This window comes from Antedon mediterranea, chromosome 1 (assembly GCF_964355755.1).
Source record: "Antedon mediterranea chromosome 1, ecAntMedi1.1, whole genome shotgun sequence".
NCBI lineage: Eukaryota > Metazoa > Echinodermata > Crinoidea > Comatulida > Antedonidae > Antedon > Antedon mediterranea.
Genome location: NC_092670.1, coordinates 15,244,826 through 15,258,153, shown reverse-complemented (window position 1 = coordinate 15,258,153; position 13,328 = coordinate 15,244,826). Strand labels below are relative to the sequence as shown.

Sequence of the window (13,328 nt, the reverse complement as noted above, 5' to 3'; positions counted from 1 at the left end):
TGAATAACAAACAGTAAAACATGGTTGATATTTCAGTAAGATATACCGATATATATAACAAATACAGTATTTCTTCTGCGTTTAAAAATGTTGAAACGAAAAAAGGGTAAACAATAATAAATAAATAAAAATAAAATGTCATCTTTAATAGCAGTCTAGTGTATCGACGGTTCTTGATATTTTAAACTATTTTTATTGTACTACTACTGTTAGTCTAGTAGGAAATGTGGGTTCCCATGCACTCCTGAGGTATATATTTTAAATATTGTTTTTTTCCATTCCCAAGTATGTCTATTTACCAGATCAAGTTGTTTTTTTACCCATTTAGTCGGCCATGTTGGATTTAAGTAGGCCTATGTTAAGTAATTCATTTCATTTCTCAGGGACTAGAAGAAATACAATTTTTGTACCAAAGTACTCAGAAAGTTTTTTGTAGAAAATGACCGAAAGTAGGACTTTTGATACATTACCTTGCTTTTAAATGGGATCCATAGCTCAATAACCGGTATGGCATCGAAGCTTTAGTTTCGAAATTATGCAGAATACCACATTGATATGGTAATGCGACAGTTTGGCCAACATTTACAGGAAATTATAGTTTTTGACCTTTGACGTAATTTCATTTACATTTTTACAAAATTGTTCCCGTATTTTGGTGCATTTGCAGTCCTCGATAATTAACAGATGTAGAAATATAATTTTGGTGCCAAAGAACGTACTCTTATGAATTTTTATATTCACTCTAATAGCAGTTTCCTTTTGCAAACAATGACCGAAAGTAGGAATTTTGACATATTAGGATCTCAATTTAAATGATGTCCCATCCAAAAACAGGTTGACATAAAATAGTATTGATAGTATCAAATTGTTCAGAACGCCGATATTCATATTTATGTTAAAATGAATAGGTTCGGATCAGAAATGGTATTTTTTTTATCATTGTCTTCTTCCCTTTTTTGAAAAAGTAAATTATAAGCCAAACAAATAAAACAAACATATTTTAATATTTTCAACCATTTTCAATCATAATTCTAAAAAAATACATCACTTTCAACCATTTCTTTTGATTGAGCCTCGGTCACTTGAACTAGGAATGCATGAGCTACATTTCTTAGTGCATAGAGATATATCTATATGCTTAGTGAAAGGTGATGACCTGTTTGCTCGCAACGCCAGTTTTTCAATTCAATTGAATTAAGCTGTACGGCAATCTCAAATGTATGTGATTGAAGTTACAACAGACGAGATTTCAAATATCTACGTAAGTTATAATTATGAGTCGGGGCTACTTTTAAAAGAGAACGGAGACGGTGTTATTTTATACTTTATTAAAGTATGTTGCACTAAGCATTGATGGCCTCTGAAGACGGGACGGGGCAGGGAGCTTCATTTTGATCCTTTCAAGTTGTTTAGACTCATTAGTAAAACTGGTATACCAGACAAGACATCCATATTCAATAAACAGATCTAATAAACGCGCAAAAAAGTGAAGCATGATGACACACCATCGTAGCTTGTCTCGAAAAATGTACTAGATTCTTTAAAGTGCACGAGAAAACTATAGTTCTAACACCAGAACCATGGAGCGAGTGAGGATCGAAACCTTGCCGATATTAATATGGTAGGGTATTACGGTTTCACTGTCTTAAACCGCTTTGCTCTACTCACTCATAATAATAACTAGAAAGCCACTCCGAGAGTGCAAAGTTCCACCTACTGTAACATTCTTCTACATAAGATTTAGTCTCCGGAAAAATTGTGTGTGATTTAGACTAACTTCACTACAAGCATGTGTACAGTATGCGAGTTTGGTGGGATAGTTATTTTATGTAACCAGCCTTTCAACTAACAATAGCTTCAGCTGACTAACAATAGAACAGCAACCCGAAAAACAAACAATGAATTTGAAAAGAAATAGCTTTTTTAAACTACTCGAAAAACGTGTACATTAAATCTAATTATGTTTTAAAATTACAAACCACAAATTATAATTCTTGCCTCTTGAACAAAAAAGTTTTTCAGACAAGTAGTTCTCGAGAAAATGCAATTTGAGTTTACTCGTTACCTGCTCACCAGCTTTGAAAATTCTGTACTATCTTTTAACACTAGCAGGTATGAAAATAATTCTAAAAAGTGGTCCAGAATAATTGCTTCCAAAATTTAATGGAGTGGTCCTTGACCGCATATCTATCTGTATTTTCATTTTGGGAAAGATCTTGTAATTACTTTTTGAGTAATCCTGCCAACAAACAAACAAACAAACAAACACACGCGATCGATTACATATACCTCCTTGGCGGAGGTGGTAAATAATGATGATGATGATAATAATAATGATAATATAGACGATGATCAAAAGTGGGTCGATCATTCAGGAGCTTTGAGGAACTCCTCTATGCCTAGGTGATGCCCATGACGATAGATATTGGTCAATTTTCACACGGAGTGAATGCTAAAAACGCTTCTACAAATCATACACGGATCTCATCTATGTTTAAAAATTAGGTCGAAGCTTTTTATAATCAATCAGCATTACACGGCTCTCCGTATATTATCATTCAAACCTTCGTTCAAAAATAAAACAAGAGCGTTATACATCTTTTAGTGGAGAACCTAATGTAATTCCGTGATATTTTAATGCTCAAGGTGAGTTCTTGGCAGTTTTGGAATCATTAGGACTAGTAGACTCCATTGCAACTGGGGCCAATTCTTCCTGACCATTTTTTGGCCACCATATTAGATTTACTCAAAACTGATAGTAGCTCCTATTTTAAACCACGTACGAACGTAATTTGTGTGACAAATCTTACAATATTATGATAAATCAGTCCAATGGTCAAATTTATAATAATAGCATATGGCAGCCATAATGTGATGATTAAATATATAAATGCATACATTATATACGTTTTTCATAGCGGCCATCTTAGAATCCAATATGGTTGCCATATGCTATTATTATAAATTGTACCATATGACTGATTTATCATAATATTGTAAGATTTGTCACACAAATTACGTTCGTACGTGGTTTAAAATAGGAACTACTATCAGTTTTGAGTACAAAATGGGGGCCATTTTGAAATCCAATATGGCGGCCAAAATAGGGTCGGGAAAAATTGACCCCAGTTGCAATGAATTCTACTAGTCCTAAGGATTCCAAAACTGCCAAGAACTCAACTTGAGCATTAAAATCTCACGGAATTGATATTTGGAACATTAGGTTCCCCACTATTTGGTGCCTCAGAATTGCTCTGGATATTAGTTTAATTTGGTTCTAGGTAAAATGTCACTGGTGTGTTACTATACTGTAGTAGTAAACGAACCAGTACAGTATTCTGAAATTGTCAATTTTTTACTGCTTTTAGACATTTTATTTGTGCACTTAGTATTATACTTTTAGTATTATAAAACTTGAAATACCTTTTAAAGCTACAGAAGGCCTACTTGCAAAAATAATAGTAGACTGGCTCCTGGCCTATTTATAACAGGGTTTGTTCATTCCTAAGTTACATGTTAATGTATTTCAAAATGTATACAAAATGTATTCTTTATAGATCAAGAATATGAATTTACATTGGATGTTAAGTATTTGCAATTCGCTGACAATAGATTGGATAGATTCTAGTAACCTATTTTCTTTTGTTAGGTGCTTGGTAAGAGTTTAGATTGTGTCAAGTAAAGCCGATTTTCCACTAGGCGAATTTGTTCGCGCGAATCGAACGCTTGTACGCATGTGTATTCATGTTTACGTCTTCCAAATCCTTCTCTACGCATGCGTATTAGCTGACGCCTTCGATTCGCGCGAACAAATTCGCCTAGTGGAAAATCGGCTTAAGTCGGAAGTAATTCCAGTTGTGCTGAATTGAAAAGTGGTAACTGTTCCAGACGCTATATTTGAAGAAGAACGTGATATTATTTCTGTTTTACCATAATGTTTACTACAAAACAAGACAATAATAATTAAAGATCCATCCCTACAATTTGTTGACGTTTAAAAAAAAATAATGGATATACATTACTTTAAAAACATGGTCATTCCTTGTCTTAAATGTACGTTTTATGGTAAATTATGATAAGAAGAGAGAAACAATGACGAAGAGGTCGGAAGATACCATCAGTACTTGATAGAGTTGTACAACAAAGTCAACTTACTAGATGCAACTTCATTGGAGCCTGCTTCAACAGAAATTTATAATTCCCAGCAATGTTTTAACTATATATATGAACTGTTTTATAAGTTGTTTTGTGACTGTGCAATTTGGTAGTAGTCACTCTCATACTGTACATTTAAAAGTAACACATACAAATGCCAACTTTAAGTCAATGGCTACCAGATGTCTCTGTGAGACGGTTATTTAAACCAGTACCAGTACCAGTAATGCACTACCTAAGTTAAAGTAGCTCGCGTTGAATGTCCGCGCTCGTTTGCCGTCTTAGGCCTAGACCCCGGAACCTTACATCGGTAACGTAGAACATCGTACACTAGCTATAGGCCTAGCCTGACGTTTCGTAAACATAGAACCCATTTTTTTTATTGGAAATAGAAAATTAATACGCTTGAAGGTAAATTAGGCTACTAACTAATAACTACTTTTAGGCTATTTGAAATTCCAACGTGGAATTAACATCAACTCAATTCTGTGATCTCTGTCCATGCATAGCTAAAATAATAATTATTCCATATTTGTTAACCTCCAATAGTAATTTGACTTTTAGCTAATAAGTTAATTTCAATATTTATTTAATAAATGTGGTCTGTAAAATCGATTTAGGCCTCCCAACTTTGAATAACAGCACTTAAAAATGAGAAAAGTCTGTGAAGCGCAACAGAATTGATGGAATGATTATACTTCTAATTACTTGTCCAATTACGTGACCAAATTAAATGACCCATGGACCAATGTATGAACTGTATAAAAGGACCAATGAATTTCACCTACAGTAGTTGCGGAGTGTGTGTGGTACAGGAGGTAACGGTTTCGACAAATCCGTAAGTTTTTCCTTCAATGTTTTTTTTTTCTGTTTCTTTTAATTCTTTTATATTTTCTAAAGGACCTCATTGGAAACAAGTCCACTTTAACTATTGACTTTCATGGGCTATCATTGCATTTCTATGTCTGTTTTCCCTGTCTGCTTTCCGTTTTTATTTGATTAGTCAAGTTGTTTTAAATAAGGTTGAAAAAGGAATTTTACTGCTTGTAACAATGATGCTTTTAATTATATTCTCATTCTTTTTTTTAGGTGCAAATTTCTTACAATAATTGTAATTTCACTCTTCCCTGATCAAATCAAAATAATAACTATTTGGGATAGTCTTGGATTTAGGGTAAAATGCATCCTCCTGGTTAATTCTTTGTAAGAGTTGCAAGAGTTTGTTTGTTTCCTTTGACAGGTAATCATGAGAAGTTTGGTGCTCTTAGCGATGGTGTTTATGGTAGCTGAGGTGTACGCTACTCACTACCGTGGCGGTACGTTCTACTATGAAAGACTCGGAAAAGCTAAGGTACCTTGATTTTCTTACAAACTCGAGAACAGGCATAATTTATGTAGTTCTTTGTATTGTATATCCATTGCCCATTATATATTGGTATGGACAATAACTGTGAGTTAAATTAAGTTCATAAGTTCCCCAATTCCTCGATCAAATCCTATGCTATAATTTGTGTTTATAAAAGTCGTACATTGATAGGTTTTAACCTGTGAGTTCTAGACTAGACTAGGTTTATTCTTTGTTAAGATATAGATGGTTTTAGTCATGAAATATTATAGGTCTTAACCAGAAATATATCAGGAAGATGCAAAACACCCGTTATATAGTAATTATCATAAAATGCGCTCCAAGATAAATGATCTGTATGATCTATCAGATGTAGAACCGAGAGATATAAAAAATCCGTTGTTCCTTACTCGATCAGGTTGTATAACGCTGAATAATCTTAATTGAAATCAATTGAGCATAGTAAAGTCAGAAAAAAAATTTTTTTAGCCAGTTTTTTTTGCATAATTTAAGTAATTATTGGAACCAGTATCAAGTAATTTTTATAGTATTATTGATGTTCTTATATGTTGCTTTTAAAATATTGTATCCCTGTGGTATTCTCAAGTCTGTTTTTAAATATTGATTGTTTTAAAATAATTTACTCGCATATAAAAAGAGAACTAATAATTATGTTGCTATTACTATTAGGCTTCCTTAAATGTAATTATTATGTATTATTAACTCTTATTGTATTTGTGGCAGTGGCCTACATACTATTGAATAAATGAATGAATGAAACACGAATCGATATAAAAGTTCACTGTATGTAGGATTTGAACATTGGACATTGTTATCATTTATAATCTTAGTTCAATGTTATTTCTGTTGGACTTAAATATTCATTTTCTTATGTACGCCTAAATAGTAATAATAATAGTAGTATAAACGCAAGTTATTTAATCAATCACAATCCACAATTCGGATGCTCCATCACGTTGTGATTGGTCAAATTACTTGCGTCCAAAGTAAAGAGTATTATCATTTTGTTATAATTCCTGATTATGATGTGAATTTGTTTTCAATAGGTACGTGTTTTCTGGCGTCTATCTTTCCAGTTGATTAACTATTACCCAGAATACTATTGCAACGAAATAGGAGACAACCTGATTGCCGAAAACCTTCTTGCTTTAACATGTATCGATTGTGGTACCAACCAGACCATCTTAACCCCACTAAAACTTGAATGTACTTCCATTTCACAAGAAATGGGATGGAGTCTTCTAGATGGATACGTGGATTATACGGCAGACCGTAAAGAATTCATTATGGCGTAAGTAGTTTATTTTTATTAACATGACTTGGTGTTTACATCTATCTGATCTTGTTGGAAATAGAAAGTTCATTGCTTTCGTTACGAGCGCTATACGAAGAAATATTCATGTTGGCATTATAATTGCAATTACCTACTATGCATTAACTGAAGTTGAGTAATTGATCCGATGTTTGTCCTACTGTACTCTGGCGTAATTTTGTACATACATTAAGTACGTTGAGAAGACTAAACATGTTAATATTATTATACAATATAGTATTGACTTTGATGCAAAACAATTAATTATACTTTGTTTTTGTTTTGTTTTTGTTTTTAGATTTAAGACAACTGGCATGTGTTCCGACAGCAGCTGGATTAAGCTGGAAAATTACGGTCCTGGCAAGTGTTGGTCACTTTTGACTAAAGTTGACACTTCGATAAAAAACGACTCTCCACGAGTTACAGCTGGTTTACCAGTGTATAGAGTCAGACATGGTTGCAAGAGACTTATCGACCTTAACCGTAAGTGTTGTAATGCTAAAAAGAGACAGAACAATGCGTATGCTCTCTCTGAAGATAGATGAAAGAGTAATTTAGAAAATATAACTAAAACACAGTATTTCAACACTTATACAGTATCTCATTTATTTCGTCACCTTAATCTTTCAGCCATTGATATAAACGAAGACCCGACAAAATGTCGATGGGCGAATAACGACGAATGTCCAGAAGGTCGAGATAGTAACGATGTGAATCGTGTATGTGGACAAGCAACATCATTGACAAAACTTTATCAGGTATATAATTATGCTGTTGTCCTTTGGTGCGTTCGAGTATATTTTTGTATGAGAAAAACATTTATGGTAAGTATAATAAGAAAGGAAACCATGAACATAAATTGTAAATGTAAATGGTAAACTTAATTTTAGGAAGAATGCAAGATCGAGTTTATTACCGGAGAAGATGATTTGCAAGGATGGTATGGCGCTTCCGTAATGATCGAAGATTTTCCAGATAAAACTTACAGTAAAGCTAAGAGCACAGTTCCATTCCAATTTCTTCTTGATGTTACTGCACGTAAGTTAAATTTTGTTGGGTTACGATTTTACTGACTATACATACACTCCTGTTCTGTTGTTAGGATCTTCCTAGGGTAAATAACTGTCTCTGAATGTAAATCTCTGTAATAACTAACTTGATTAATGAACTCACTTGTTCTGTCTACGTTGTTTTGTTGTGGGATTCACTGTATTGAGGAATATCATAAACAATTAATATAGGCATAATTTATTATTATTAAATTGATGTTTTTTCTCTTCACTAGCTGGATCATGTGTAGGACCAAAGATTGATCTAGAGGAGTGCAGCGTGATTGCTCCTGGAGAAACTTGGAACAGTTTCGTTACTGCGTCAATACAAAAGGGCTCTGATGCATCAACGTATGTAATTGTTTTTTTTTAAATTGAAATTGTTGTACATGTTTGTATAGGCATAGAACATTAATTCTAAACCGCCCGGTGATAATTTGAAACGATATATATATATAAGATTGATAATCTAGGCCTATAATAGACAATCAGAACGAATTGACACTTATATTGATTTTTTTTATTATTATTATGCTTCTTTTTATATTATAGTATTTATTTTTATTTGATTTTTATTGTAAATACTGATATTGCATATACTTGCAATACTGACATTGTTAATATATTTTCAGTATAACTGAAATCCAAGGCAGTTATCCAAATGGAATGAAAATGGAATACGTTAGCGGTTCAAAACCAAGCCAGAAGGTTGTCAAAGCCAAACTTTCTTTTAAACCTAAAAAAGAAGGTACCTATGTATTCAGTTTCACAGCTACTGATGATAATGGGTAAGTGGCATAATAAGGTCTTAGTTTTGTAAGTTTCGGATGAGGGCCATCTCGTGTTGCACAACATATTATACTAACAACGCATTAGCAACTTTTAGAAAGAATAAACCAATCAATTATGTCGGTCTATATTGTGTACAGTACTTATAAACACTTTCAATTAATTTACAGTGTTCAAAATGATCCCAAATCTGGACGTTTGATTGTGTCAGGTAAGTTGACATGATTATTTGTGCTTTATCATCTTATCTTATTATCTTGCTTACTCGGGTCATCAGAGGACTCTACTACACTGCTTAGTATTAGAGTCCCATCAGCGGGAAGTAGGGCGTTCAGCAAGGTTGCAACAATGTTATGGAAATCTTTATTGATTTATTTAGTTAAGTTGTAACTTGTGGGTTTAGATCCTTGTCTATTGATCTATGGCTACAGGTTTCTAAACGCAACCAGATATTTTCTCACGACATGTTGTTCAACTTCACTGCCAAAAACGTGTTTTAATATGTTGTGTAAGGCATCTTGTGTTTGCGATGTTTTCTGTATGTTAGTGATTGTGTCATTGGTTGTGTCTCTAACCGCGGAATCTTTTTGCTTAAAAAGTTCATATTAACCTATTTTGAAATGTAAAAATTTGTATTATTTCTGATTTTTACAAAATATTTTGCTTTCTAAAATCATAACTTGTCTATAATTTATTTAACGATACTTTGTACTTTATTGTTGGTTTAGCTGATGGTCTTCCCATGGAAAATAAATTAGACCCCCCTGCAATTCTACCAGATCAATCGACACCAGTTATCAACTCAGTGTACGAGGGAACAGAGGAACTTTGGACAATTAAATTTGATGCACCCGTAAGTATACAAGTATTCACGGTTAAAATATGACGTTTGATGATGGCGCTAGTTACTACAGAATGACGTAATGCATTGCAAACTGGATACACATTGTTAATTGTTGGTATTTGTGGATTGATTTTTTTATTTGATTTATTCAATTTTGGCACAACTTTACAAAGTAATAAAATGCTATGGATTTTCAGAAGCGAACTTAATCACTCTATGAAGACTTTCCTGTAATTAAATACAAATATATAACTAATTTTGCATACCGTAATTTATGCTGGAGAACCCAGGTATGGCGTCAGAAAATAGAGCCAGTATAAAATATCAACGCTATATGAATAAAATAGGTCTACGCCAATATTATATATATCATTTTACTTTATTTTATAGGTTACACGTCCAGAATCCAAGTCACTCATCAAAATTTTAGACTTGAAAGGGAATGTAATTACCAAGTATAATGCTGTTGACAAAGATGTAGTAAGGTTCCCAAAAAGTGATCCAACGATTGTCCAATACCCAGCACCAACTGGACTAGAAGGAGGCAAAGGCTATCTTGTAAATGTTGAGGCAGGTTTCGGTGAGCGAGTCTGGGAAACTCCATGTGGCCGCAGTGCCAAGGCTGTCAGTGATGAAGGGATATACAAGTTTGACATCCGTAAGTGACAATAATACCAATGACAGTAATGTTTAGTTCTTTAACGATAGAAAAATGAAAGAAATAACCGGCTGTATAAACTGCCTCTAACAAAATTATGCAATAAAATCAAAAGCATCTCGTTTTATTGTAGGAATGGTTTCAAATATACATCTAAGAAAAAAGTTTTATTTTCTCATTTTCTATAGCTAAGCCACCAGAGCCAGAAGTAGAATGTGGTGATTCTTACATAAAAGTTAGCATCCCTAAAACATACGTGAATAACATTCCAGCAAGTGAGCTTCACCTTCACGACACAAGATGCAGAATTCAGGATAATGACCCAATGTACTACACGATTGAGTTTGGTTATGATGAGTGCGGAACTATCATTAAGGTATCAATTGTGCTATTAATGAATTTAAAAATTAAAAATGTTTCTTTTTATTGGCCGTTGTGTAACAATATTATCGTATATAGAATCTAGTTAGCTTCTTCTCTTTAAAACTAAACTGAACTCTGTACAGTAGTTGATAGTTAAATCATTATTAAGTTATTAATAATAAATTGATTTAAAACATGTTAGTATAATCAGTTTGCTTTTTTTCCAGCGTTCATCAAAATCGAAAACTAAATTCTACAACACAATCCGAGACGACCCTAAACCAATCTTTCCAGGTGCACCAGTAACCCGAGCAAAGCATAAGGTTGAGATGCAAATTATTTGTGAAATGAGAGGAGTTGGTGTTAATGACGTATTCTTCAAACCAGCAGCAGCTGTTAACCCTGAAAAATACAAAGCAACTGGAGAGTTTAAGACTTATCTTAAGATGTATGAAGACTCAAGTTACAACAAAGACATCACTGGAACTGCATCAGTTGAACTCAAAGAAACGTTGTACTTTTCTGCGAAGAGCACAGCTTCAAAGGACGTTGCAATCGAAAGCTGCAAAGCAATGGCTAAATTCGGAACATGCACAGAGAATGACAAGAAATACACATTCATTGAAAACGGGTACGATGATTACTATACTTTTATTACACTTTTCTTCATATTCTTTACTCATTTAGCTTATTAATATTTGTCAAATATTCAATATCTATTAACTACTACTTTGTCGAAGTGAATATTAATTTTACTATTAAATTGTAATATACGAAATAGGATTTTCATTGACTTGACTTGATAATTATTTAATAAATAATTTGGACATCATTGGCATCATTGTTCTAAAACACATTTTTTCCTAGTGATATTCTCATGCGCGTGCGCGCTCCATTTTGAAATTCTGGATAACAGTTTTGTTTGCCATGGCGTATAATTGGTTGTAAACGTTCCAGCATTAAACGACAAAGGAGGACAAGACTATGCTCAACAGTGCCTAAGAACACATTGTTAATTATAATCAAAGTAATTCTCCGTCTTTCTTGGTTATTTAGGTGTGGTGTAGACTCATCCGTCAGTCTTACTCCTTCTGGTTTGGATCACCGTTTCTCTATTAAATCTTTTGGATTCCTGCAATATGGCTTAACTAACGAGGTAAGAGTCTGTCTTTGTTTAAAAGTAGTGATGATATACTCAAATGCAAAGGATGTACGTGGGAATGTCCTGTAAATAAAAATGTTCTAATACGTTGAACTTGAATTGAATTGATTGAAATTTATATTTATACTGGGTAAATTAATTTGTTTCAAAGTTAGAAGCAGGAAGTATAAAAATAGAAGAAACAAAATTCGGCTTAAATTAATGCTTAAACTTAATACATCCCAATTTAAGAATTAAAGAAAACCATATCTAATACGGCCCTGACGTGTGATTATACAGGTTATATATAGGGTTAATAGATCATGATGATGATGACTGTAAAATATTTTTTATCTGTAGTTGTATCTTTTGTATATTTACGTGTATTTTAATTGTAACATTAACCTGGATTGAATGTAAACTTTCTTTTGTACACATTTTTATTTTTGAAAAAAGAATGATTGAACTACTGTTCATAAAATACTGTATATTGCAACTAACCCATAACCCAAGGGAGAGGGTGGGTATTGGGATGTTGGTGGACAGATATCATGCAATTATATTACATAACAAAAAGATACTATCACATTGATATTTTTTTAATATTACTAATACTGTATTATTCGAGACTGTTGAGATTTGCTATTTATTCATACTTTTAGGCTACTAGTCTACTCTAATTTCCAGAGTTATATTGAATAAAAAAAGATTAATTTAGACTGCAGCCGAACTACTACTACTAAAGCAAACTAGTTTATAACATGAACAAAACACTTGCTTTTTTTCTAGGTATTTGTGAAATGTAAGATGGTATCGTGTAAGCCTGGAGCAAGTAGTTCACGTTGTGCTGACATCAAGCGTGGTAACTGCTCCAGACGTCGCCGAAGTATCGGAAACTTTGAAGAAGAACATGATACATTCATGACATTTAGAATGTAATAAACGAATGAATTTCTAAAGAATAATCTGATAACCGAATGTGATTTTTTTCTTTTGTGTGAAATAAATGTTTGCAAAGTTAAAAATGTTGATTTTTGTATTAAATTCTGTATTTACTTATGTGACAATGAAGATGATGAAAAAAGAAGATTTTCGACAACCTACGACCTACGCATAATTATGCTGTTAGTGTTCGCCCGGATTTAGAATCCACCAAAACTCAGTCGAAGAATTAAAATAAAAAGCATATTTCATTGTCCCGCATGCACACAATGAATTAAAATGACGTAACTAGTTCATAATAATAAAGAGCAGTGAAAATGTAATTGTTTGCGAAGATATTTTCATGACAAAAATGATAATAAATCAAAGTTGGCAAAACGCAGAACGACAGAGGGCGTTCTATTTAATATTTCAGCTCATTATTAAAGATACAGATAACTCGAGATTTTAATATAAGTATTTTTCCTGGTAAGTTTCCTGGCACACTGTAGTCGCTATATGATCGTCTATCAAAATGAAATGTGACAATATCATTTGAATATAATGCTTTGGATAAATTTGTCTTCTATACTTTCTTTAAAAACTATAATCTTATGTAAACTTACAACGATAAAGTCTTAATTTATAAAAACTCCGACCTATCTATCACATATGCTACATATATATTATATAAGATACAAGATCTAAAAATGACTTGTGTCTAGTAAAG

General features: G+C 32.9%; 1 protein-coding gene across 1 annotated transcript; it reads left to right on the top strand.

The window, feature by feature from the left end:
* Positions 1–1,216: 1,216 nt before the first annotated feature.
* Positions 1,217–12,672, top strand: LOC140042122 (uncharacterized). Its single transcript, XM_072087678.1, has 15 exons — positions 1,217–1,261; positions 5,396–5,506; positions 6,568–6,812; positions 7,132–7,316; positions 7,464–7,591; positions 7,724–7,871; positions 8,119–8,233; positions 8,515–8,670; positions 8,842–8,882; positions 9,400–9,524; positions 9,906–10,173; positions 10,362–10,549; positions 10,764–11,167; positions 11,593–11,692; positions 12,467–12,672. Exons 1-15 carry the CDS (start codon positions 1,217–1,219, stop codon positions 12,614–12,616), a joined length of 2,409 nt encoding a protein of 802 aa, XP_071943779.1. The 3' UTR covers positions 12,617–12,672.
* Positions 12,673–13,328: the final 656 nt, after the last annotated feature.